The sequence below is a fragment of the Amphibalanus amphitrite genome, unplaced genomic scaffold (genome assembly GCF_019059575.1).
Source record: "Amphibalanus amphitrite isolate SeventyFive unplaced genomic scaffold, NRLGWU_Aamphi_draft 000082F_arrow, whole genome shotgun sequence".
Taxonomy (NCBI): Eukaryota; Metazoa; Arthropoda; class Thecostraca; order Balanomorpha; family Balanidae; genus Amphibalanus; species Amphibalanus amphitrite.
Genome location: NW_024881578.1, coordinates 421,833 through 448,512, shown reverse-complemented (window position 1 = coordinate 448,512; position 26,680 = coordinate 421,833). Strand labels below are relative to the sequence as shown.

At 48.7% G+C, this 26,680-nt stretch overlaps 1 protein-coding gene across 1 annotated transcript in view; it reads left to right on the top strand.

Annotated features, from left to right (window-relative positions):
• Window positions 1-26,680, top strand: part of LOC122379643 (NPC intracellular cholesterol transporter 1-like) — a 47,066-nt gene that overhangs the window by 14,388 nt on the left and 5,998 nt on the right. Inside the window, exons 3-22 of the mRNA XM_043361989.1 lie at window positions 2,845-3,013; window positions 3,819-4,019; window positions 4,199-4,355; window positions 4,548-4,692; window positions 6,433-6,622; window positions 6,978-7,112; window positions 10,910-11,127; window positions 11,388-11,489; window positions 11,863-12,284; window positions 12,678-12,867; window positions 13,142-13,439; window positions 13,932-14,059; window positions 14,345-14,596; window positions 14,867-15,030; window positions 15,451-15,590; window positions 21,846-22,000; window positions 23,571-23,767; window positions 24,221-24,452; window positions 25,391-25,504; window positions 25,779-25,867. Of these exons, the coding sequence (XP_043217924.1) occupies window positions 2,845-3,013; window positions 3,819-4,019; window positions 4,199-4,355; window positions 4,548-4,692; window positions 6,433-6,622; window positions 6,978-7,112; window positions 10,910-11,127; window positions 11,388-11,489; window positions 11,863-12,284; window positions 12,678-12,867; window positions 13,142-13,439; window positions 13,932-14,059; window positions 14,345-14,596; window positions 14,867-15,030; window positions 15,451-15,590; window positions 21,846-22,000; window positions 23,571-23,767; window positions 24,221-24,452; window positions 25,391-25,504; window positions 25,779-25,867 (3,698 nt within the window). The remainder of the gene's footprint in view (window positions 1-2,844; window positions 3,014-3,818; window positions 4,020-4,198; window positions 4,356-4,547; window positions 4,693-6,432; window positions 6,623-6,977; window positions 7,113-10,909; window positions 11,128-11,387; window positions 11,490-11,862; window positions 12,285-12,677; window positions 12,868-13,141; window positions 13,440-13,931; window positions 14,060-14,344; window positions 14,597-14,866; window positions 15,031-15,450; window positions 15,591-21,845; window positions 22,001-23,570; window positions 23,768-24,220; window positions 24,453-25,390; window positions 25,505-25,778; window positions 25,868-26,680) is intronic.

The following is a 26,680-nucleotide window of genomic DNA, read 5'->3' as shown; positions in this document are numbered from 1 at the left end:
AAAACTGCATCAGATAGACACCTTTTTAGGCCTTAACAACCAACTTCAAAATTTGACCTCACTTGACCTGACCTTGACCTGACCTCGACCTGAAATTCATCCAGAGGTGGTCCATATCACTTATTGAGTGTGCCTATTGAATTCTATGAGTAAAATGACCCATAAAACATGTGTCGCACATGCCCTTTTCTATATTTTGTTTTTTGGTGACCTGACCTGACCTGACCTGACCTTGACCTTGACCTCTGAATGATATTGTATGCAACGAATATTGTCTTGGTAGCCTAAGAACACGTTTTGGGCGATCAGTCTCAGTCCATGACTCCATTCTTCGGCAACTACGGTGCAAGGCCGATACTGTATAAACTTTCAATTTGTACCCTTGACCTGACCTTGACCTTGACCTCAAACTTTAAATTAAGTACATGTTTTTAGTAGTTCGTGATGAGAGCTTTCGATTGGCGTTTGAATTTTCCAAATCGGACCATTAGTTCGGGAGATAACAGGGGGGGGGGTAAAATTTACCCCCCCCCCCCAGCCCCGCGCGTTTGGCTGGAGACCCCAGCCTCGCGCGGGTTATTATTGTGCGTTGAATCTTGTGAGTTGTGGATCTTGGATCCTATAATTTTGATATTGCTCGGGATCTTGGAGATCTTGGATCGTGAAAGTCTGATCTTACGCGGGATCTTGTGGAACTTGGACCCTAATATTTTGAATTTGCGTGGGATCCTGGGGATCTTGAATCTTGCAATGTGATTTTGTATGGGATCTTGGGGATCTCGGATCCTTAAATTCTGAAATTGTGTGGGATCTTGCGGATCTGGGAACTTGATTTTTTGTCGAGGCACAAGTCTGGATAGAGGCATGCTAGAGCGATTAAAACGCCTTAGATGTGTTCGGCTCGACGTTGCAGATCGACTGATATGCAACATGACCTTTTCCGGTCAGGTCATGACCTTGACCTGAGGTCATTTTTTTCAAGTTGACCTTTTAAGGTCAAATTATACTTCATTCGACGCGTCTTGACGAGAGGAACACGATCCTGTCAAAAGAAATGTCGAGGCTCTTTTGAGTCAAAAGTTATTGCCGAAAAACTGTTTTCGTAAAAGCGGATATTTTTTAGTTTTTACACTCTTGAGGCTAAACCGTTGACCTGAGGTCAAATCTGAGGACTTACTAGCAAAAGAACGTTAAAAGAGCTATCGAATGCGCTTTTCCGCGGCGCTGTAGCTCTATCGGTTCCCAAGTTAGCCGCGGGCAGTTTCCAAAATGTTGAAATAGCCAACATTTTACCTTTGGTGACCTCTGGTGACCTGACCTTTGACCTGACCTAAGAAATGACTGAATGTCTTCGTCCCGATTTTGGCCGTTCTTTCGAATGCCGCTTACCGCGTGTCGCTACGTGGCCCAGGAGCCGAGTTAGAAGGGGGTGTTCGGACATCCCTCCCCGGCCCGGCGCGGAAGTCGCGGAGCACCGGCCCGGCGCGGGATAACATAGACAATAATTGAAAACTGTTCATGCTACAAAAAAGTATTTTTCTGGATTGAATTAGCTCGTCTGATTTTCGCCAGAGGCCTCGGTTATGATCGAAGCCTTAACCCGCGCAACGACGGGGGTCTGCGCCAACTTAGAACCGACGGGGGGGGGCGGTTGACCGCCCTCCCCCTGAGATCTCGAGAACGAAGCAAAATGGCATGGGATACGCACGGACAAGGTCTACAATTTTTACGAAGGTCATTTTCAGGTCAGGTCAAAGATGACATCACAGGGGTCGAAAAAGTCAAAATGGCGGCGCTAGATATGGAGTTTTTTTTTCTCTCAAATAACTTTCGAACTAATCAAGATAGGAACAAACTAAGAGCATCATCGTGATCCTCCTGTCAATTCGCATCGAATGATATATATGTTGACCTCGAAAGGTCAAGGTCAAAGGTTGACCTCAGGTCACGTGACCTCGAGGTCATCATGTATATCATTCGATGCGCCTTGACGAGCTGAACACAATAAGACCATCCGCGCGGCTTTATCTTGTTCCTGTACGGAGTTATTGGCAAAAAACCTTTGGTGACCTTTGATGACGTCACATGACCTTACAGCTGCCCAACAGCAAAACAGACCTCAAGGTAGTGAAGTTTGATCGTATATGAAGTCTTGTATGGTTTATGGGGCCATTCCGACCCGTTTTAGTGTTAAAAACAGGGAGATGATTTTTCCCCCATTGACTTATAATGGGGGGGTCGAGAATTTGACCTGACCTTAGGTCATCGATATCAAAATTCCGAGACAAACAAATTGTAGCTACCAAAGACCTCATAACATCCTGCGACTTTCAAAGGCCTCCGACATTTACTGTAGCTCTGGCACGGTGACAAAGTTGCAAAAAAGTGACTTGAGGTTGGGTCATTCAAAGCGACCTTGTGACCTGACCTTAAAAGGTAGGAGGTTCAAACTCGCACACCATGTGTAAAATTATTGAGAGAATAGTCGTGTCAAATTTCGCGGCGCTACGCGCAGCGGTTTTCCTGCTATCTACGAAAAACCTCAGGGGGCGGATATCCGCCCCCCCCCCCCCGTCGGTGCGCGGGTTAATTCGTCCATCTCCATTGTCATTGGCCAGTTCTGCCCCTTTGTGGGAGGTAGAGAATGACGGGTTCAACAAATGCGCAACTCGCCATCGCCAAATGCTGGTGTAAAAATAAAAAATGGGCACAGAACAGCCAAGTTTCCATCCTGTGAATTTCACCGAGTCATAAATTTTACGGCCTAACACCCCGATACCACAATACCCAACACCCCCAGACCCTAACCTGCGGCGCTTGCTGTCGTCGACCTGATGTCGACAGGCGCGCGCGTCGGCAGGCCACTGCCGCTGGTACGGAATCTGCGGTACCCACGCCACCATCATGGGCTCCCACTCCAACTGTCCCTATGAAGGACCGGCCAAGCTGCTCAACGACACCAAGTCGCTCACCACGCTGAAAGACATCTGTCCCTTCTTCTGGGAGGGGAAAGGTAAGCCGAATGTAGGACAGCTCCACAGGTCTGGACTGTCTGAAACTTTTGGCGGATGAGCTTCACGAATCACTTAAAAGCAGCATAGCAATTTCATGAGCTTTCATTGCGTCTACATACCTAAAAATTTTGCAGGCTGCACGCTCCTGAGCGCTGTTTTGTCTCAACCTCCGGTCCACCACAGACCCTGACGAGGAGCTGGAGCTCTGCTGTGACCCGGTGGGTCTCAATGTACACCTCCTGTCCACCACAGACCCTGACGAGGAGCTGGAGCTCTGCTGTGACCCGGTGGGTCTCAATGTACACCTCCTGTCCACCACAGACCCTGACGAGGAGCTGGAGCTCTGCTGTGACCCGGTGGGTCTCAATGTACACCTCCGGTCCACCACAGACCCTGACGAGGAGCTGGAGCTCTGCTGTGACCCGGTGGGTCTCAATGTACACCTCCTGTCCACCACAGACCCTGACGAGGAGCTGGAGCTCTGCTGTGACCCGGTGGGTCTCAATGTACACCTCCTGTCCACCACAGACCCTGACGAGGAGCTGGAGCTCTGCTGTGACCCGGTGGGTCTCAATGTACACCTCCGGTCCACCACAGACCCTGACGAGGAGCTGGAGCTCTGCTGTGACCCGGTGGGTCTCAATGTACACCTCCTGTCCACCACAGACCCTGACGAGGAGCTGGAGCTCTGCTGTGACCCGGTGGGTCTCAATGTACACCTCCGGTCCACCACAGACCCTGACGAGGAGCTGGAGCTCTGCTGTGACCCGGTGGGTCTCAATGTACACCTCCTGTCCACCACAGACCCTGACGAGGAGCTGGAGCTCTGCTGTGACCCGGTCAACATCGCCGAAATGGAGGCCTCGTTGGTGCTGGCCTCCTCGCAGCTGGTCCGCTGTCCCACGTGCTACTACAACTTCCGCAGGTCTATCTGCGAGATGTCCTGTTCGCCCAACCAGTCCGACTTCATTGACGTTACAGAAACGGCCGTCGACGCAACAAATAGTAAGCTGGATGACGATGAAATTGGACTTTATCCAAATAATGTGCAATGCGGAGTTAAGGCATTATTCATTTTTTAAGTTTAAAGAGGACCGAATAACGGGCATTATTAATAACTAACTGACGCATTATTCTTACCAAACTCCTACTGGGTGATATGAATTGGCCGCGTGGGTCGGCAGACGAGACGTACCTGGTGCGCGTATCGTACTACATCCACGAGAACTACACCCACGGCGTGTACGACACGTGCTCCGGCGTGCAGAACGCGCAGACCAACTCGCCCGCGTTCGGCACCATGTGCGGCGAGTGGGGCTGGTACCTGTGCACGCCAGAAAGGTAAGCACTGCACGTGCCATATAACTTTACTCTCACTCTTGAAAAGTGGCGTACTCGTGCACCCCGAAATGTCAGAGCTCGTGTGTCCCGAAAAGGTATGGGCAATTACTGCTCGTACTCGATCGTAGCTGTAACTCTGTCAGCAGCTTTGAGATAGGATACCTATATGACCATCGCGGCTCGTTCTGGCAGGCTGTACGACTTCATGGGCCACAACACGTACGCTCCGTTCATGATCGACTACGTCTACGGCAAGGACGGCATGGACGTGGCGCCGTTCAAGTTCCTCAACCCGCCCATCATCTCGTGCAACAGCAGCATCACAAACCCGTTCGGAGTAAGTGATCTGCATTCTGCACTTACACCGTAAACGTAATCCTTTATCGGGGAAATCCACACCGGGATCAGACATTCTGTCGTCCGCGGCTGCACAGAGGTCGGAGCCAGTACGATTTTCTAGCCGTGGTGTTTGGCTTCTACTGAAGGGATGAAGTCTTCTGCACACAGCGCAAGAAAGCCTTCGTCGCGTAAACCTACCCAAATTAACCCTCGCCCGCACATGCCATTTTCCCATCCTAGAACGCACATGGGGGGGGTGGCTGCCACCCCCCCCGCGCCATTTCGTTCCTGTTGGAGATAGAGCTTAGCAGTAAAGACCAAAAAGATTCTTTGGGAAGAGACGAATCCAATGATACCCAGTTTTACCGTTTCAGGTCAGTCATTGACCTTCCAGGTCAGGTCAAACTAAAAAATGTTGCTGTTTTGGGTCACCGTTGCATATCAAGTGTGCTGCTTATCAAATACCGATGACGATGCTGTTTTCTGGTGCCAAGCCAGCTAGAACCTCTTTGTCACACTACCCGACCAGAATTTTGCTGCTGAGGTCATTTCAGGTCAAGTTAGGTCAAGGTCAATTATATGTGTTTGTATGTCTGTGTGTGTCTGTGTGTATACTGATGTGTGCACCGATTGTTTTTGGGTCCATATTACATGAAATCATGATCTGAGAAGCTTTTACCAAAAATGCAGTCAAAAAACTTCAAAAAAAAAGTAAATTCAACTTGCCTAAAACGCAATTATCTTAGATGACCTAGGTTGACCTTGACCCTGACCTTGCCCCTGTACATCGTCGAACAACATGTTCCATGATAGGTGGGAGGTAAGACTGGCAAAAAAGGCCGAAATCAGGGTGTCAAAAGCTCATAAGGCCCATGGCAAACGCAAGATGTTGAGAATTGGCCATTTGGGTCATGGCATGACCTGAAAAACAAGGTCATATCTCCGAAACCAAAAATCACAGAAACTTGAAATTTTCAGTGGACATCAAGAAAGGATAGAGGAGCAGCTATACGAAAAATCAGCCTTCTAGCTCTAAAAATGTTGAGTGCAGAGCAGAAAGACTACCTGGGGGGGGTGGCAACCCCCCCCCCCCCCATGTGCGGGCGAGGGTTAAGTTTCGAGCTAAGCTAAGTGTTGCCCCAAAAGGTGGGTGAAGAACATGAGTGACGAGCTTGGTTTGCGGTAAATAGCGTTTTTAGAAAAAAGAGCTGGCATCAGTTTTATTAGGGTCAAACAAATTTCTTGTTATTTTGTCGCATCCTGGCGAATGATAGGTACCAGTAGGTATGTACGTACAGGTCTCGCGAGATTAAGCGATAGGTTTTGCACTTTTACATTTCCGGTTATATCTCAGAAACTAATCGATCTACGATGAAGCCATTTTACACGATCATGGCCGGCTTGTTATCCAACAAGTCGATCGCATCTTCAACACTTAAAAGTTTAAGACGACGAAGATATAGCCGAAGGACACTAAATTCTCTAGGTGCAAAACCTACCGCTAAAACCCGCGAGACCTGTACATTCATCGCATTTGTTTCTTTCTACTTTCACATGATTGGAATCAGACGTCTGTAACCGAACAGTACATGAACATATATGAGCTATAGGTATTCATATTCATCAAAAAGTTTCTGTCTACCAAATACTCATAACTGTAAAGTGTGTGATGTATACTGTATGCAGTGCCAGAGCCACACCACCTAACCGCGGTGCGATTCCGTGCCGGCGCCCGCAGAAGTCGATCGACGCGTGCAGCTGCACGGACTGCGTGCAGTCGTGTCCGGTGCTGCCGCCGCTGCCGGCGCCCAGCGGACCGTGGATGGTGGGCGCCGTCTACGGCACCGTGGTCGTCATGGTGGCCGTGTTCGCCGTGATGACACTGCTGCTGATCGTCTGCGTCAGTCTCTGGGAGCGCCGCAGGACCGGTGAGAGGGGGAGGGAGAGAGAGAGAGAGAGAGAGGGAGAGAGAGAGAGAGAGAGAGGAGAGAGAGATAGAGAGGGAGTGAGGCAGGGAGGGAGGAGGGAGGAAGGGCAGGAGAGGGAGACGACACTACCTATAACTATTGACTGAAAAATTACATGTGAATTAGTGTCGCTATACCATTATCAACTGCGCTCTAACGTGGCAGACCAGACTTCAGCCCGAGGCTATCCTAGAGATATCAGCAGTTGATGAGACATGAAATTCCTTTAGCTATACATAAAGCGCAGCATGAACACGGGCGGCTGTTCAGCAATGACACCGACGTGGCATGTAACTCTTCCACTTTCTGTGCGCAGCCTCCCACTTTGAGAATAGCGCACCGAAGCTGGCCGACGGCTATGAGGTGGACATCGGCGAGCCGTCGCGAATGGAGCGTTGGGGCGCCATCACCGACCGCACCCTCGTCAACCTCTTCACACACGTCGGAACGTGTGAGTCTGCCACCGGCTGCCTGTCTACTCTGTTCTTACCTGCTCATCATCTAGCCTAACCTGTCTAACTAGCCGTTCACCGCCACTGGTGTGGGTCGAACCGAATTCAGCCGACGTCGTGTGGATCTGAGCAGGGTAGACACGTTTAACGTCAGACTTATTCCGTGGGGCTATGGCCTAGCTTTCATGTGTCCTATTGATATTATATAGGATTGATATTCCTATTTTAACCTATGTTTTCTGTAGACCAAAAACATGGCCGTTTTATCATTTACCTGTATTAACCCGCGCACCGACGGGGGGGCGGATATCCGCCCCCCCCCCTGAGGTTTTTCGCGGATAGCGGGAAAACCGCGGCGCGTAGCGCCGCGAAATTTGGTATGACTATTCTCTCATCAATTTTACACATGGTGTGCAAGTTTGAACCTCCTAACTTTTAAGGTCAGGTCACCAGGTCACTTTGAATGACCCAAACTCAAGTCACTTTTTTGCAACTTTGTCACCGTGCCAGAGCTACAGTAGATGTCGGAGGCCTTTGAAAGTCGCAGGATGTTATAAGGTCATTAGTAGCTACAATTTGTATATCTCGGAATTTTGATGTCGGTGACCTAAGGTCAGGTCAATTTCGCGACCTCCCCATTATAAGTCAATGGGGGAAAAATCAACTCCCTGTTTTTACCACTAAAACGGGTCGGAATGGCCCCATATACCATACGTGACTTCACATACGATCAACCTTCACTACCTTGAGGTCTGTTTTGCTGTTGGGCAGCTGTAAGGTCATGTGACGTCATCAAAGGTCACCAAAGGTTTTTTGCCAATAACTCCTTACAGGAACAAGATACAGCCACGCGGATGGTCTCATTGTGTTCAGCTCGTCAAGACGCATCGAATAATATACATGATGACCTCGAGGTCACGTGACCTGAGGTCAACCTTTGACCTTGACCTTTCGAGGTCAACATATATATCATTCGATGCGGATTGACGAGAGGATCACGATGATGCCCTTAGTTTGTTCCTATCTTGACTACTTCGAAAGTTATTCGAGAAAAACCCTCTCCATATCTAGCGCCGCCATTTTGACTTTTTCGACCCCTGTGACGTCATCTTTGACCTGACCTGAAAATGACCTTAGTAAAAATTGTAGACCTTGTCCGTGCGTATCCGATGCCGTTTACCGCTTGTCGCTATCTTGCTTCGTTCTCGAGATCTCAGGGGGGGCGGTCATCCGCCCCCCCCCCCCCGTCGGTACTAAGTTGGCGCAGACCCCCGTCGGTGCGCGGGTTAAGGTAATGCAAGAAATTAACCCTCGCCCTGGCAGGCCATTTTTCATAACACGGCCTGGCACCCCCCCCCCCCTCTCGCGATTGGCTCCTATGGCACCTAGAAACACCAAATTTGGTAGGTAGGTGGGTTCCCTGTAGTCTCGCCCCTGTGCAAATTTGGTTGCTCTAGGTCAATATTTAGGGGGGTTTGGGGTTGAGGGTATAAATGTAAAAAATTCGCTAATAATAGGTCAAAAGTTTTTCGCCTATACTTTTTGATCTAATTAAGGTAGAACAAAAGAAAGCACCATGTGAACTCAGCACGTCAAGGCGCGTCGAATGATATACTTGTTTGCTTGCTTAAGTGTACTTAAAAGTTTTCCTAAGTATTAAGTAAACTTTAATGAATTAATTAAGTTCAAGTTAACCAAATTGCATCATATCCCGCGCCCCGTTGAGGTTTGGCAGGTTCCACGTCCTGTTGGGGGGAAGGGGGACCAAAGGGTCTCCCTCCCCCCGTCGTATCTCCGGAACCAATAGCCGGATCGGAAAAACTCAAACGGCAATCGAAAGAGCTCATCGAGATGCACAAGATAGGATATCGATGACCTTGATATTTGGCCTTTGACGTCACAGGGAGGTCAAATAAGGTCAAATCAGTCCAATTGGCAATGACGAGAAGTTGGTCATAAAAATGAAATCTAAGTTTTCAAAATGGGTCTGGATATGAGGTATATGATAGATCTGGCATGTGGATAGTCACCCAAGTGGATGATGACCTGTGACGTCACAACAGGGGTCAGCCTCGACCAATCAGAAAACACATTGGTGAATCGTTAGGAAAGGCATGTTAAATTGTGAATATTCGAGTCTTTATGAAGACATGTCTGATGTCATATATATATATATATATATATATATATATATATATATATATATATATATATATATATATATATATATATATGCATCCTCAGAAACCTCCTTGACCATTTTTCTTGCACCTATGACGTCACAGGAAGGTCAAATAAGGTCCAATTGTACCGGTTTACAACAAAAAACAACTTTTTACGTAAAAGTGACTTTAGTCACGTAAAGGATCATATTCAGTCAGCAAGGGGTTGATAAGAATCATAAATATTACTCCTGACTGATTTCAAGCACAAATACCGAAAATGTTGTGACGTCATAAGAACAGTCTCTACTTTTTCAGTCATTCAAATTGCTATATCTCAGGCAGTTTTAGAGATAGTTTGTTTATTTTTGGCATGTGTAAGGCTAGTAGGGAGTTCTGTAACATATATTCCGCTTTTTTGAAAATTTCCCCAAATTTCAAAAATATCTCAAGAAATCTAAATTTTTAGTTAGAAAATCCCTAGATCTAGAGATTTTAATATTTTGGAATTTTCGAGATAGCCATTTTGTTTGCCATACTTTTAATACCTACGGTCTAATTTTTGAGTCGCTTAGTTGCAACCGATTTTCTGCGATTTTTCTCCGTGAGCAACTTTTTCGACGAAAAATCGCCGAACATGACCTCAGTTTGACCTCTATAGCTCGTGACCTGAGATGACCTGGGACCTAATTTTTTCAGTTGTGTAAAATTGATATCCGGAGAGGTACTGAAAGTTTCAAGTCGAAATTCGCAACCGTTTCTGAGTTATCTTCAAATAACCACAGGGAGGCCCTTTGCCCCCCCCCCCCCCCCAACGGGTCGCGGGATATCGCATATCATTGGATTCGGCTGATCACCAGGAACACAATGACACCATTTTTAAGCTCTAGCGTCATTGTGTGCCAAGTTATTGGCAAAAACGTTATTTGACCTCAGTTGACCTCATTTGACCTGACCCATGGTTAAGTACATACGCTAAATAAAAAAGCACCAAGTGACATGCTGTTCAGTACTGTGGTTTCAAAGCACAAAAGTGAACAAAGCGGATATCTCCAGTATTTTCCGAATTGAATATTTTCCCATAGGCTTAACATTACGACGTAATGACCTCTAACTGACCTCAGGTCAGTGACATAAAAAAGTAAACTATATGTCATACAATTCGGTGAACTTAGCACATCCTGAAGGTTTGAAGGAAATCAGTCCAAAACCGTGAGTTGGACAGGTGCATAAAAAAATGAAATTTGACCATGACCTTGTTCCGGTTTTTCTGACCTGGTGACATGCCCAAGGTCACCCGGACCTGACATTTTCAGGTCATATGTAAAAAGGTTGCTCCATAGGCGCTTTACACTATCTTGGAAAAACTTTAGGGGGGTTGCATCACCCCCCCCCCCCCCCCGACAGGGCGAGGGTTAAGTGCACAACAATTATGTTCTTTGCGAGCCACTTCTATGAAACAGTTATGCCACATTTTTATATTTCTAAGATTTAATTCATGATCTAAAGCCAAGTAGAATTTTAAATCTCATTTCTTTGGGAAACATCTAGAGAAGATATGTTTACCTACCGTTGATTGGTTAGGTAGAAAACAGCATTGTATACATATAACCTCGTTGTGCCGTTTCCGTCAGTTTTCGCCCGTCATCCGGTGCCTACGCTGATCGTCGGCCTGCTGGTGTCGGTGGGGCTGTCGGTGCCGGCCATCTACCTGGAGATCATCACCGACCCCACGGAGCTGTGGGCGGCGCCCACCAGCCGCTCCCGGCTCGAAAAGGACTACTACGACCAACAGTTCGGCCCTTTCTACAGAACCGAGATGCTCATCATCCGCGCTAAGGGCCTCGATCCGGTCAGTTCAGTGCTGCATCCTCTGTTTAATTATAGGTATAACTTGTATCCAGGAACAGATGCTACTTGTAAACGAGCGTGCAAGTGATAGGTAAATTCATTGACAGAAGAGCTAATCCGCTTGACCTTAGCGTTTAAATTGTCTCGATAATTGTTGTCACACAATGCATGCAGACTGCTTTGATTTAAACAGCTTTCATATCCATGTTACGCTCTCGATGTTTTATCGAATTTCGCGGCCGACTGATGTGTTTGTTTCAGATTGACCACAATACCAGTTTGGGCATCCAGCACTTTGGACCTGCCTTCGACAGAGAGCTGCTCCGAGACGTTATGAAGCTGCAGAACCACATCTCAGACGAGGTCAGGCTTTGGCTTTAGGTTCTTAGATCAAACGAGCAGATTCGTATCTGCTAGTATTGTTGTTCGCTAAGGTGCCCCAGGGGAAAACGATCGAAATAGATATAGATATTTCGCCCTGGGGGCGAAAGCATAATGGACGTGCAATGCGCGTACTTAATGCATAATGAAGAGTGAGAACCGTCAAATATGTGCCGTTGCTTTCTTTATAAACTCAAGACCTTCCACGTTCGCCCCTTTCCTTCCATTCAATGCCGCGGTTGCACTTGAATGTAAGCTCATGAATGGCCATTTTAGGATTTCTCCAATCGTCCCAGAAAGACTTGCGCGTTATATAACTTCAGCTGACCCACCGGTTATCCGTACTGCCCCGCAGATCACGGGCCAGTACAAGAATGAGACGGTGCGTTTGGAGGACATTTGTTTCCGTCCGATGCTGCCGGACATCACCCGATGCGCCACCCAGTCGGTGGGCGAGTACTTCCAGGACGACCCTGACAACCTCAACTACACGACAACCGACTCGGCCGGCTTCGAGGTCAACTACCTGGACCATGTGCGCTACTGCCTGCTCTCGCCCACCGAGCAGTTCGACTCGGCCTACAACTACTTGCCGTGCATGTCGACGTGGGGCGGGCCAAGCTTCCCGTACACTGCCGTCGGCGGCTTTCTGGAGCCGGGTCAGATGCTGGACGCGGACGTGCACTACCAGAACGCCACGGCACTGCTGGTCACCTTCCTGGTGCACAACACGCAAGACCCCGAGCAGCTCGGCCGCGCCATGGCATGGGAGAAGGCGTGAGTGCGCTGGGCGGAACACGACCAGAGGCGTGAGTGCGCTGGGCGGGATACGACCAGAGACGGCTGTCGTGAGAGGTCACGCCGATGTATGCTTGGTATCTCGAGTTTGACTGTGGGTAAAATGTCGTCCAAGATATGTTGCTTAAGTTTTCATCTTTCCCGTCTAAGTAGAAGAAAATGTTATAGGATGTGAAATGAATGCATCCTTGCTTTGAAATTGCTTAATGATTAGGTATGACAGCTTGCATACTTATTATTTCTAAGGTGCACGCTCGACTATGCTTTGTATATTTCGAATAACATTGCTATAAGAAGTCCGTATACTACTCCTTGCATCTTAAATCTCAACGTTGTTCATTTTTGGTCTGATCGCTGTCGGAACGACGGCAGGTTTTTGGACTATATGGTGAACTACGAACACCCGAACATGGATATAGCCTACTACACAGAGCGCTCCATCGAGGACGAGATCGCGCGCGAGTCCGAAACCGACACCGTCACCGTGCTCATCTCCTACGTCATCATGTTCATCTACATCAGCATTGCACTCGGCCAGTACAACAGCTGCTCCAGCCTGCTGGTCAGTCCGCCTCCCACCGCCGACACGCAGGGCGCTGGAAATGCTGCGCTAGCTTTACTCTTGTTCAGTTCCAGGATGACTCGGTTTGAGGCTTGACTTTTTCAACATTATAATCCTGAATCTTTATGCTTAATGCTAGACGTTGGTCACCTTAGAACCACTGAGCACGATATGTGATTATTTATTTATAATTTCCAATTTCCATTAAATCGCATATTTCCACCTCTTATTTTGCATTAAGCTTTAAATAAGACCTAACTTCCGGTCCCCGCAGGTGGACAGTAAGGTGACACTCGCTCTGGGCGGCGTCATCATAGTCATCTTCTCCGTGCTGGCCTCGCTGGGCGTGTACGCGCTGATCGGCGTCGCCGGAACCCTGATCGTCATCGAGGTGATCCCGTTCCTTGTGCTGGCCGTCGGCGTGGACAACATCTTCATTCTGGTGCAGGCGTACCAGCGCGACAGCCGCCAGCCCGGCGAGAGCATCGAGGAGTTTGTCGGCCGCGTGGTGGGCCGCGTGGCGCCCTCCATGCTGCTCTCGGCCTCATCGGAATCCATCTGCTTCTTCCTCGGTCAGTGGCAGCCGAGTGGCCTCGGGAGAAGTAGCAGAAAGAGGTTACAAACGTGCACTCGCCTCTAACAAGTTTGCACGTAAGACGTTCCAGTACAACTACAAACGTTCAGTAGTTGGTTGCCAGCAGCGTAATAATCGATCAGTATTGATATTTACATCTAAAAATTGTTAGCAGACATTGCTGAAGTGTCCACACGAAGCATGTTATACTTATATCTAATAACTCATTATAGGTACTAGAGAGAATATGTCGTTCTGAATGGCTATTATTCTTAAAACACATGAACTCGGGTGGAAGATTACTATCAGGTAGCCTCCATGGCGTATAGTGAGTTATGGCGCCCAACGTGGGGCTTGTTTGCTTATCGACTGCTAAATGTCTGCATGATGCTCGATGATTGATGCAGATGCCAATGAGTGTCTGCCATTTGTATCGTATGTGACCGATGTCCTCGTGCCGTTTTTGACCGGCTTCCGAATTACGGCGCAGGGGCTCTGATCGACATGCCGGCGGTGCGCGTGTTCGCGCTATTTGCCGGCCTCTCGTTGCTGTTCGACTTCCTGCTTCAAATCTCTTGCTTCGTGGCGCTGCTCACCCTGGACGCTAAAAGACAGGATGTGAGTTGTAGTAGAGAGGCTGGGGGCGCCCTTCATGAAACATACAGACCATAAACTTATCAAAGAAGTGTTTTCGCTCAATACCTCAACTCGCAACCGAAAAAATAATGCTTTTAGCTTTGGTCAAAAACAGCATTTATTGTGGAATGCATACAACTTTCGTTACAATTTTATGGATCCACTTTGTGGCATGCACCTCGTCTCCAAAGCACTGCTTTTGACCATCCCTCCGCTGAACTCCGCTCTACCCTCCCACTGCTAATCTATTCTTTCCAACGGCGCCAGGCCAACCGGTTCGATATTGTGTGCTGCGTGCGCGCTTCCAAGAAGCCGGAGACTCCCCAGGAGCCCATCTTGTACCGAGTGTTCAACGGCTTCTACGCACCGGCGCTGATGAACACGGGTGCGCGCGGCGTTGTGCTGCTTGTGTTCCTCGGCTGGTTGTGCTCCAGTTTCGCCGTGGTGCCCTACATCGACGTCGGACTGGACCAGGAGCTCTCTATGCCGCTCGACTCGTATATGCTCAAAGTGTTTAAGGTGAGAGATGATAGGTTGAATTGGGGCATGGGATTGTGAGATCGATGAGAAAGCGGCGGTTCACGATCCTTCCTCACTGTTCTGAACTCATCAATATCACAAAAAAATAGTTAGGCATGATATGGATAACTAACGGCTCGGTATCAAAGCATACCTACTAATCGCCAACACGGCCGCTTTGTCCCCCAAGTCACGCCTTCTTTGGAAGCAAACTAGCCGGCGGCATCCTGTTTTCAGTCTGACCGTTCGCTGTTCCGTTCGTCCATGCAGTACCAGCAGGATTATCTCAGTGTCGGCCCGCCCGTCTACTTTGTGATCCGGGACGGCGTCAACTACTCCGAGACGACCGTGCAAAACCGCATATGTTCCACCGTCAACTGTGATAGCAATTCGATCGGCACTCAGATCACCCTGGCAGCTCAACAGCCCGCCAGGTCAGTCAACGCCAACTGCCAGGCCAGTGACTCGCGCCAGCAGCCTACCAGGCCAGTGTCCTGGGTCGGCAGCCGGCCAGGTCAATTACGGGGGCTAGCGTCCCGCCAGCTCAGTCGACGGTGGTCAGTGTTCAAGTATAAATGACCCCCTTCACTATGCAATGCTTGCCGAAGTTTGCCTGAGTAATTTATAAATTGAGACCAAAATGCTTTCCATAGGTCCCTATTTCTGAACCTTATCCATAAAGATCCGTAGATCACTTTAATGAGCAACGTTTTTCTTCATTACATTATGAGCGGTAGCCTGTAAGTGCCACGCATTCACTTTTTATTTAAAGATTGACTCCGTCGTTCCTCGGGCTGTCATCTTGTCAACGACGCTATGAAATGAATAAAATGAAAACTTTTTATTCTCTCCAGAACGTACGTAGCCACGGCCGGCAGTAACTGGATCGACGACTACTTTGACTGGTGCATTTACGGCTACAACGAGGGCGTCTCTAACTACGCCGGCTGCTGCTGGGAGAACATGACTGGCGGCGCCTTCTGTCCCTCGTACAGTGAGTCACCAGACCGCATCGTGCGCGCCGCGAGCTGCAGCCGACCGCTGCAGATAGTAGCATGATAGAGAAACGTGGGCACCGAACGTTTACCGTTACCGTAATATTGGGATAGGCACTTGTCAGCATGGCCTTTTCATGTAGGTAAAAGCTGTTAAATATTTTCCCGCACATACTATGCATTACTTTGACCTATAGGTTACCTGATCTTATATTAGGCAACTATGTCACGATAATAGAGATTATCTTTAAAGGAAAATAGTCCTTTTTCGAAACAAGTCCTAGAGTCGATAGCTGAGCGACAACGCTACCTCTAAGCGCTAATAAACGCGTTGGGCGATGGAAAAGTGCGAAAAGTTCGGAAATAATGTATCTGCGATCATTTCGATTTTCAGCGTCAGTGACCATTTAAAGGTAGTGTGCCAGCTTTCCTGGACCGTATGGAGTTAATGGCCCAGATAAGGAGAACCGGATTTTTAGAACTTATCCATACCTTCAAAACTCATGGAAACGTCTTAAATTCTTCAAATTTTGAGTACCCCAGTGCGAAATTCGCCCCGACGGGTTGTCGGTCGTACCCCAACCACATTTCACACCACTATGAACAATAAATGCACACACTGAAATCGCTATTACCGATATGCTCATCCAATCAAGTTTCGATAAACCCGTTCATCATCATCTCCTGCGGTTTCGAACACGCCTGTTAGGTGGTGCGGTAGACCGCGCCCAAAGCCAGGGCCCCGGTAACGTGAGGTAGCCGAGTCGGGGCAGCGTGCGCTGACCCAAGCCGGGGCCGCGCGTCCTCCCGGTGTCATGTGATATCACGGGGCTGCCCGCGGGGATGCGGTAGACCGCGCCCAAAGCTGCGGCCCCGGCTTGGGTCAGCGCACGCTGCCCCGACTCGGCTACCTCACGTTACCGGGGCCCTGGCTTTGGGCGCGGCTTCTGCTCATACTTTGTGGTGCGGTGGTGGTGCGTCGGGCCGCGCGCTCTGACTTCGGCCAAGAAAAATGCGTCAGCTGATCATGGTCATTTCTGCCACTTGCGTGTGGTGAAATGGGGTCATAACTTAAGATACGGCTTTTTCATATCAATTATTTTACACAAAATCATATTTCAAACCATAAATAATGTTCGACAGCCAAATAAAAGAAACAATACCAATACAGGCTTACAGTTTAAGGCTCGACATTGTGTTGTCTACGATTAGACAGCTGATAACTCATTCCCGTACCTACGTCGTAACTCTATAATGACCCTTGCTTATTGTCACATGTGCGCCGCATTCGCGATTGTTGCCGACGCCTGTTTACAGGTGAGCCCACTACAGTTGTTATACATATCGAAAAATCGATAAACTTTTAGGCGAAAAAGGCACTATTCCAGACCCATTTTTGATTTTTTTTGCGATATTAGGTAAAAACAGAAGCTTCTTATCCTAGGAAAAATAAAATGGGAAATCTTTCAAAGGTGGCACACTACCTTTAAGCAAGGTCCAGGTTAGTGACCTCTCGCATGTCAAGGTTACTGACGTATTTGTCTTACAGACATTTGCCCTTTGAAGGCCATATCCACCAGATAGCACCTAGAACCTAACATACCAGTAAAACACCTTTCGTTACGGTCCAAGCTCCATAGTGAGGCGGACATACGAATTTACGAGAGTTTAGCGACGACATGTTTCACCTAATTGTCTAGTAATGGGTACCATTAGGTAGGCCATACAATTTTCTCTAGCATCTCACCGTAGATGCAGTAAAAAGTGTTTTACTTTCAATGCATATACCAAAGAAACATGATATGTAATCATCGATGACGCGACATAATTCTGCTTTATTGGGGTTAGCGGTGTAGTCTGTGATGCCATCACAATGAAAATAGCCTAGTTTTGTAGAGCATCAAGTTTTGATTCAATATCGACTCTCCCCAGTCTATTTTCAATTATAAATAAGCCTTTTATTGCGCTGCAAAGTCAAAACTAAGCCCGAAATGGTGCCGACGGCGGCCGTTAACAGGGTCCCCTATGGTAAACAGGTTAGTTCACATTCCCGCCGCTATGCGGGCGGCGGCGGCGCCACCTGTCCTCGTGTCCGCATTGGACCGTAACGTTGGGCGAAGAGCCAGCGAGCGAGATAGTGAGCCCTGCACGTGCGGAAGGGCGAGAGGGTACTTCCAACGGGGCTTGTGCAAAGCACCCTTCTAACCGGTCGCTAGCGGTGTGCCAAATTTAACACGCGCAGTGGAAGGGGAAGGTGGATTTCGCCCACCCCTCCTGTTTTTCGCCAATAACTCGCGACGCAAACATAATATTAATGTGAAATTTTGGCTACCTGTCCAGAATTAATTGCGGATCTTCTCGTGCAAGAAATGAGAAAATCGGTTCGCAACTTTTCTAGTAATAGCGGTGTAAAGTCAAACATCCTGCCGCCGCGGCGGCGCGGCGCCCGGCGTTAGCCTTTACGAAATTGTACGAAATTGCCTGAATTGTAGACTGCGCCGGGGAGGGATGGTTCCGTCTTTACATCGCGCTCCTTACCGCTGATTATATTTGATTCGCGTCAGATTTGGTGCGAAGACTAAAAAATGTACAGGCAATCTTATGGTCTAAGAATTTTGAAAATCGGCCGGTAAAAACTTCAGTTATGAGTGTGTAAACACAAAATTGTGATTGCCGCTTTTCCCGCGTCGGCCGATCCCGCTTTCGGCCGGCGACATCTTACCCTTAGCAGGCTTCTAACTGCCATATTTATTGTTTGATTAAATAAAAATTCACCATACATACACACAAATGTATGATCTTTCGTATAGTGAAAAAAGAAAATCGGCCGGTAACTTTTTGAGTTATCGGCGTGTAAACGCAAAAAAGTCGCTCATATGGCAGATTTGACCACATTTGACCTCATTTTACCTTGAAGATATTGACCTAGGGCCATGAAATTCACACACGACAGAGTTCCCAAGGGCCCCCACCTACCCTTCAAATTTCGTCTTCCTAGCTCCACTGGGAGCCGAGATCTTAGGGGGTGCCATCCGCCCCCCCCCCCTCTTCCACTGGGCGTAGCTCGCAACCCTTCCACTGCGCGTGTTAAACGCAATCAGCCCAGCCGTCCCTGAGATCTGGAAGCGGCATTCTGCACGTGCGCACGTGCAAACGGGGTCCAAACTGACTTTTGCACGGCACCCTACTAACCGGTCCCAACCGTGTACCAAATTTGAGCGCAATCGGCCCAGCCGTTCTCGAGATCTGGAAGCGCCCCCTGCACGTGCGCACGTGCAGTAGCACCCTAACCGCAACACATGGGAATGCATTGCCTGGTGGGTGCCTACCTGTATGCCAAGTTTCAGCGAAATCGCCCCAGTATTACCGAGTTATTGAAATGGGAACAAAGTTGGCACCTCTTTTTTTGTATTTTGCACGTGCAGTGAGGGTCACTCACATAGATCAAGAGTATCCGACCTTTGGTAGAATGGATGCAGCTACCCTACCAAAATTACCGCGAGACAATCGCCCAAGCGGCTGCTGAGATATGAGCCTCTCAAAATCACGACTTTTGCAAAACAGCCTGAACACCCTTGACTTTTCACGTGGCACGTGCCACGATGGTCACTGAGTTGTATCAAAAGTAGTCAATTACGAGGTAGAAGGGATGGGGCTACCCAACAAAAAAGACCGCAGGCCAATCGGTCTTTTTTTTTTTGCTGGGAAGCCCCATCCCTTCTACCCCGTAATTGACTACGGGCGGGCCGGGCCGGGCCGGGCCGGGCCGGCCCGGCCTGTAACGCTTTTGAGAGGCTGATATCTCAGCAACCGCTGGACCGATTGGCCTGCGGTCTTTTTTTGCTGGGTAGCCCCATCCCTTCTACCCCGTAATTGACTACTTTTCATACACCTCAGTGACCGTCGTGGCACGTGCCACGTGAAAAGTCAAGGGTGTTCCAGCTGTTTTGGAAAAGTAGTGATTTTGAGAGGCCCATATCTTAGCAGCCGCTTGGGCGATTGTCTTGCGGTAATTTTGGTAGGGTAGCTGCATCCCTTCTACCAAAGGTCGGATACTCTTGATCTATGTCAGTGACCCCCCACTGCATGTGCAAAATGCAACAAGAAGAGGTGCCGAATTTGTTCCCATTTCAATTGCTCGGTACTTACTGGGGCGATTTCGCTGAAACTTGGCATACAGGTAGACACGCACCAGGCAATGCATTCCCATGTGTTGCGGTTAGGGTGCTTCTGCTCGTGCGCACGTGCAGGGGATGCTCCCAGATCTCGAGAACGGCTGGGCCGATTGCACTCAAATTTGGTACAAGGTTGGGGACCAGTTAGTAGGGTGCCGTGCAAGAGTCAGTTTGGACCCCGGTTGCACGTGCGTACGTGCAGAATGCCGCTTCCAGATCTCAGGAACGGCTGGGCCGATTGTGTTTAAATTTGGCACACCGCTAGCGACCGGTTAGAAGGGTGCTTTGCACAAGCCCGTTGGAAGTACCCTCTCACCTTTCCGCACGTGCAGGGCTCACTATCTCGCCTTCGCCCAAAAGGCGTTTTTTTGGTACAATAATTACGAGCGAGCGAGCGCAGCGAGCGAAGCGAGTCTTTTCAATATAACGGAAAAAATCTCAGTATGAGCGGCCCGGCCCGGCCCAGCCCGGCCTGTAACGCTTTTGAGAGGCTTATATCTCAGCAACCGCTAGACCGATTGGCCTGGGGTCTTTTTTGCTGGGTAGCCCCATCCCTTCTACCCCGTAAGTGAATACTTTTGATACATCACAGTGACCGTCATGGCACGTGCCACGTGAAAAGTCAAGGGTGTTCAAGCTGTTTTACAAAAGTAGCGATTTTGATAGGCTAATATCTCAGCAGCCGCTTGGGCGATTGTCTTGCGGTAATTTTTGTAGGATAGCTGCATCTCTTCTACCAAAGGTCGGATACTCTTGATCTATGTGAGTGACCCCCATTGCACGTGCAAAATACACAAGGAAAAGATGCCAAGTTTGTTCCCGTTTCAATAACTCGGTAATTACTGGGGCGATTTCGATGAAACTTGGCATACAGGTAGGCACCCACCAGGCAATGTATTCCCATGTGTTGCGGTTAAAGGGACCCTCCCACCTTCAAAAAAGTTAATGAATTGGCATGAAAGTGATGTCGCTCGGTTCAGAAAGAGCAAAAACGAATATCTACCAAATTTCATCGAAAAATATTCACCGGTTTTCAAGATATTAGACTTTTACTTTTGTTTACTTTTTGGGATCTCCGCTGTTCCTAGCGACTTTATTTGAAAGTGCGGCATTTGTTGCGCGCAAAGCAGCATATAGCACCGCGTGCTACAAAACGTTTTAGTCAAACATTTAACGGACGTTCGATTGCCTGATGACGTCATCAGATTCCCGTAATGGTTAAGAGATAGGGACCACGCTGGTCCCACCCTGCAAGTAAAGGGAAGAAATTTCTTGAACACCATAAAGCTGCGGGGGTTGCGACCAAGATAAATGGTGGTTTCTGAGCCTGGCCGCAAACTTGGCTATCTCAACTCAAAACTAATGTTAAGGTGGGATGGTCCCTTTAAGGTGCTACTGCACGTGCGCACGTGCAGGGGGCGCTTCCAGATCTCGAGAACGGCTGGGCCGATTGCGCTCCAATTTGGTACACGGTTGGAGACCAGTTAGTAGGGTGCCGTGCAAAAGTCACTTTGGGCCTCGTTCGGACGTGCGCACGTGCAGAATGCCGCTTCCAGATCTCAGGAACGGCTGGGCCGATTGCGTTCAAATTTGGCACACCGCAAGCGACCTGTTAGAAGGGTGCTTTGCACAAGCCCGTTGGAAGTACCTTCTCGCCCTTCCGCACGTGCAGGGCTCACTATCTCGCTCGCTCGTTCCATGGGTGGAGCTTTTCCAAGAAAGTTGGTGGGACAAAAAGTTGTCAAGCCTACAATGTCCGATTGTTAAATTAGATAAAATACAACAATGAATCACTTTTTTGATTACAGAGATGCTATTTTGCATTACACAGACATTTCGAAGCTCCTCAATGCAAAAAAAAAACATTGGTTTGCTAAGCAGTGAAGTCCTGCAAATCATGGTGGGGGCAAAATGGCAAGTTGGTGGGGCAAGTGAATAGGAAGCTCCACCCCTGGCTCGTTCTTCGCCCAAAAGGCGTTTTACTGGTTCTTAACTGGATCGCAGTTCGTTAGTCGCTAGAAGGTACACTGAAAACAGGGCGTGACACGTTTGGACCCTTGTCATTATTTCCGTTCACAGCAATCGACTACAGCACCTGCCAGCCGTGTGCCATGACGTTCAACGACGACTACAGTCGGCCGGACCAGGAGTCGTTCTCAAAATACATCGACTTCTTCCTCAACGACAACCCCGGAATGAACTGCCCCAAGGGAGGGCATGCCGCCTATCACGACGTAAGGCCAGCGTAAGCCCGGGTGATATCTCCACTATGAATTGCTTCTGTGTAAATACATAGACGTACCATGCATAATGGAGCTAGATAGCAGAAGTGGAATATCATCTAGCAACGTTAATTAACCTGCGCCCCACTGGGGTCTGTGTATAACACGCCCTACTGGGGGGGGGGGCTATTCATAGCCCCCTCCTAACTCCGAAACTACTGGACCGATCGTCAAAATTCAAACAGCATCTGATAGCCCCGGAAAAAAACTGTAGAATGAAACCTAGTTTTATTGACCTCAAGGTCACCGATGACGTCACAGGTCAGGTCAAAGTAAAAACTATCGGTATTTGGCTTGTTCACTTTTTGGGCTCTGGCTGCCGCCTTACAAGTCAGGTCAGGCTGATTTTTGGTTTACACACTCGTGATCAGATGCTTTAGATACCCTGAGTGTACCAAACTTGTAGGTACTTTAATTTTCAGGTCAGGGTAAGGTCATCATAGGTCACGGAAATCTTATGTCATAAGTCGGTCACGTGGCACATGTTTCATGGTCCATTTAGACCATATATTTTGATTTAGGTGTCGCCTGTGTCATTTGAGGCCATTTTCAGCTGAATAAAGCTGAGGTTAGGTCACTTTCAGGTCAAAAAAGGTCAAATTTCAAAGTTGAAATTTTTCACCAAAACATGTTTATCGGATGCAGTTTGAGCTCAGGAACACGATGGTGCTATTTATATTGGTGTACGATGTCAAAAACGTACTGAAAAATTGATTTGAAAAATATAATTGTGATTTTTTGCAACAATGCGTATAACTTGGTCATTTTTGAAGATCTTTAGCTAAACCGTGCTAGAGTAAGTCATTACCATGTGTTCTATCACATATATTTCGGCTGTTTTCGAAAGTCAAAAACGTTTTGAAAAAATATAGAAATTTAAATTTTGAATTTTATTATATATAATTTTCATAATTTTCAAAACTTTGAAAATCCGAGATAACAGTTTGATAGCGCAGTCTATTTTGAGTCCTCTCATGCAAAGAAATTAGATCTAGCTTAAAACTGAACTCTTGAGAGCGATTGCCGTGGTTCAATGTTTTGCGTCGAAATCGGCCGAACATGACGTCACTCTGACGTCATTTCCGGCCGATCTATGGTAGCTACGAAGTTCATATTTTGACATGAGCCGTCAAATTAATGCAGCCGAAGGTACTGCAAGTTTGGTGTCGATACGTTAAGCGGTTTGGAAGTTATTGCAGAAAGACGGGAGGGGGGCTATGAATAATAGCCCCCCCCCGCCCCCCAGTGGGGCGCGGGTTAAGAACATACATGTATACGAGTTAATTAAGAAGCAAGAACTTTAAAGCCTTTATCATTCATTTTTCATCGTGCTTCAGCCGACATCTAAGGGTCCAGCCGCAACAGGCAGTAGGAAGTAGACGAATGTTGTGCAATTAGTTGACTAAAAATCTATGTTTTCTTCGTATGCCGTTATGCTTGCCATGCGGTCGTTTGTCGGTGTCGCCGGCCTCGGCCGTATGTCTGTCATATAGTCTGTCACTGGGTGGGCCGCGCTCGGCAGGCGGTGGTGACGACTCGCCTGGAGGACGGCTCCACGCACATCGGCGCCTCCTACTTCATGGCCTACCACACCATCCTCAAGGTGTCGCAGGACTTTTACGGCGCTCTCGAGTGGGCCAGGAAGATCACCGACAAGATGACCGAGGCGCTGAACGCCGTTACCGGAGGCACCGACCCGCAGCAGGTGTTCCCCTACAGGTGATAATGGCACGTGTGCCCCTACAAATATTACCCTACAGGGACCCCAGTTGGTATTTTATTTTATGTACGAAAAGCGGTAACTTGTTTAAAAATGTCACCCATTTCGGGGCTGTTTGATTTCAAGCGAAACGCTTAAAAAATAAACTAAAAAGTTAAAACAAGTTACTTTTATTTATTTTTCGTGATTCATTAACGCCTTTTATTTTCATCTGTACTCACAAAATATCAGAACCAGGCGATGCTGGCTGGCGTTGCTGTTGCCTTCGTCAGTGCACTACCGCGCCAATGACTGCCACCCGCGTCCGACGGTCCACCGACAATCCCCCTGCGCTGAAATCTCTACCTACGATATCAACTAACGGGTAGTACCTGACCATGTGGTCTGACGTATTACAGCGTGTTCTACGTGTACTACGAGCCTACCTAACCCTGTGGTCTGACGTATTACAGCGTGTTCTACGTGTACTACGAGCAGTACCTGACCATGTGGCCGGACGTGATGCGCTCGCTGGGCATCTCTGTGGCCACCATTTTCGTGGTGACGTTCCTGCTGATGGGTCTGGACCTGCACTCGGCGCTCATCGTACTCGTCATGATCGTCATGATCATCACCAACCTGGGCGGCATCATGTACTGGTGGGACATCTCGCTCAACGCCGTCTCGCTCGTCAACCTCATCATGGTGAGGCTGCAGGGCCAGAGGGATATAATGTCCTGAGGCTGCAGGGCCAGAAGGATATAATGTCCTGAGGCTGCAGGGCCAGAGGGAGATAATGTCCTGAGGCTGCAGGGCCAGAGGGATATAATGTCCTGAGGCTGCAGGGCCAGAGGGATATAATGTCCTGAGGCTGCAGGGCCAGAGGGAGATAATGTCCTGAGGCTGCAGGGCCAGAGGGATATAATGTCCTGAGGCTGCAGGGCCAGAGGGAGATAATGTCCTGAGGCTGCAGGGCCAGAGGGATATAATGTCCTGAGGCTGCAGGGCCAGAGGGATATAATGTCCTGAGGCTGCAGGGCCAGAGGGATATAATGTCCTGAGGCTGCAGGGCCAGAGGGATATAATGTCCTGAGGCTGCAGGGCCAGAGGGATATAATGTCCTGAGGCTGCAGGGCCAGAGGGATATAATGTCCTGAGGCTGCAGGGCCAGAGGGATATAATGTTCTGAGGCTGCAGGGCCCTAACCGGGAGGGATACTGTCGAGACATAAACTAGGTAATGGACGGGCGTCCTTAAATGTCTCCGGGCGGCTGAGGCCAAATAGGTATGAATTATTATTGCAGCCAAAACAATTTAACGATCACACTCTCTTTAGCGTTCTCCTTTTGTGCTTACCTACATGAAAGGCTGCAAAAACATCCGAGGTGTGTTCCGCCTCCTCAGCACCTTCAGCATTTTTTGAACCGCACGTCAGCGGCAGATGACAGCCATTTTATCTGCTCATGCTGTCGGCCGTCCTCTAACTGCACGACCGTCACCCACGCGCTGTGGCACCCGTGCCTGTACCGTGACCAGGGTGCCCTGACCCGTGGCGGGCTGACCTCCGGCCAGTGTCCGGCCCTCCTCTGTCTCGTGGCTGACCCGCTCTCCCTCTAACCCCCGCCCCGTCCGTCCACCGGCAGGCGGTGGGCATCTCTGTCGAGTTCTGCAGCCACATCACCCGCGCGTTCGCTGTCTCACTGAAACCCAACCGCACCGAGCGAGCCAAGGAAGCGCTCACCAGCATGGGCTCCTCGGTAAGGCGGCCACGCCCCGGCCAGAAGAGCCTCGGCCGGTCCCCGGGCGCTAATCTGCACCCCGGCCGGCAGGACCATTGTTAAATCGGGCTCACTCCTGATTTGTTATTGAGATCTTTAGTTCGTGGATTTGTCTAGAGAGCCAGTTGACAGCGAATTAACTACAATAGTACTCAAATGCGTGTTTATTACACTGACATCAAGCTATTTGTTCAAGCTGGCAGCGCAGGAAGGCTAGTCCATTGTTAAATAATCGTCGTTTGTTTTTACACAGGTTCTCAGCGGCATCACTCTGACAAAATTCGGAGGAATTATTGTACTTGGGTTTGCTAAGTCGCAAATCTTCCAGATCTTCTACTTCCGGTGAGTGCTGATAACAGTTATCTACCTAATCCACTGATGAAATAATGCGTTAGCCCGCGCCCCGCTGGGGGGGGGGGGGGGGCACAGAATCTGCCCCCTCCCGTTATAACTTATAAACGCGTTACGCCAGCGACGTCACACTTTCAGTACCTTATCATACATCAATTTAACCCTCGCCGGCCGAGGGGGGGTGGGTGCCGCCCCCCCCCCCATAGGGTTTTTTTCGCGATAGCTCCGAACACGCTGGATATAGAGAGCTGAAACTTGGCATACCTGACCTTTGATTCAAGCCGGACCTTTTGACACCAACTGCATTTTTGGGTCAGGTCAGGTCACTGACCTATGACGTCATAAGTGAACCTCTGCACGGTCTTAAGATGTCGAAACTTCGCAACGCCCTCACTGCCAGAGGAGATGTCACAGGGAAATGAAACTTGCAGGATCTAGTATCCATTATGAGTCTCACAACTTGTGTATCTCGGGTTTTTCCTAAATGTCATATGAGGTCAGGTCATTTTCGTGACCTCACCATTATAAGTCAATGGGGAAAAATGAATACTGCTATTCTGGCGCCGGGAACGATCTCCAACTATCTCAAGCACACAGAATCGTGATTTGATGCACTCCTTGCAAGGTTAGATGCGTCACTTTTGCAATGTTGACCTTGCGTGACGTCATTTATGACGTCATCAAGTTCATATTCGTTTTTCGTCAATAACTCTTGATCAAATTGAGCTAGCGAGTCAGGAAGGCCACCAATGGACTCAGGAAGACCTGTCGAATAGAATGATATGCGACATGACCTCTTTCGAC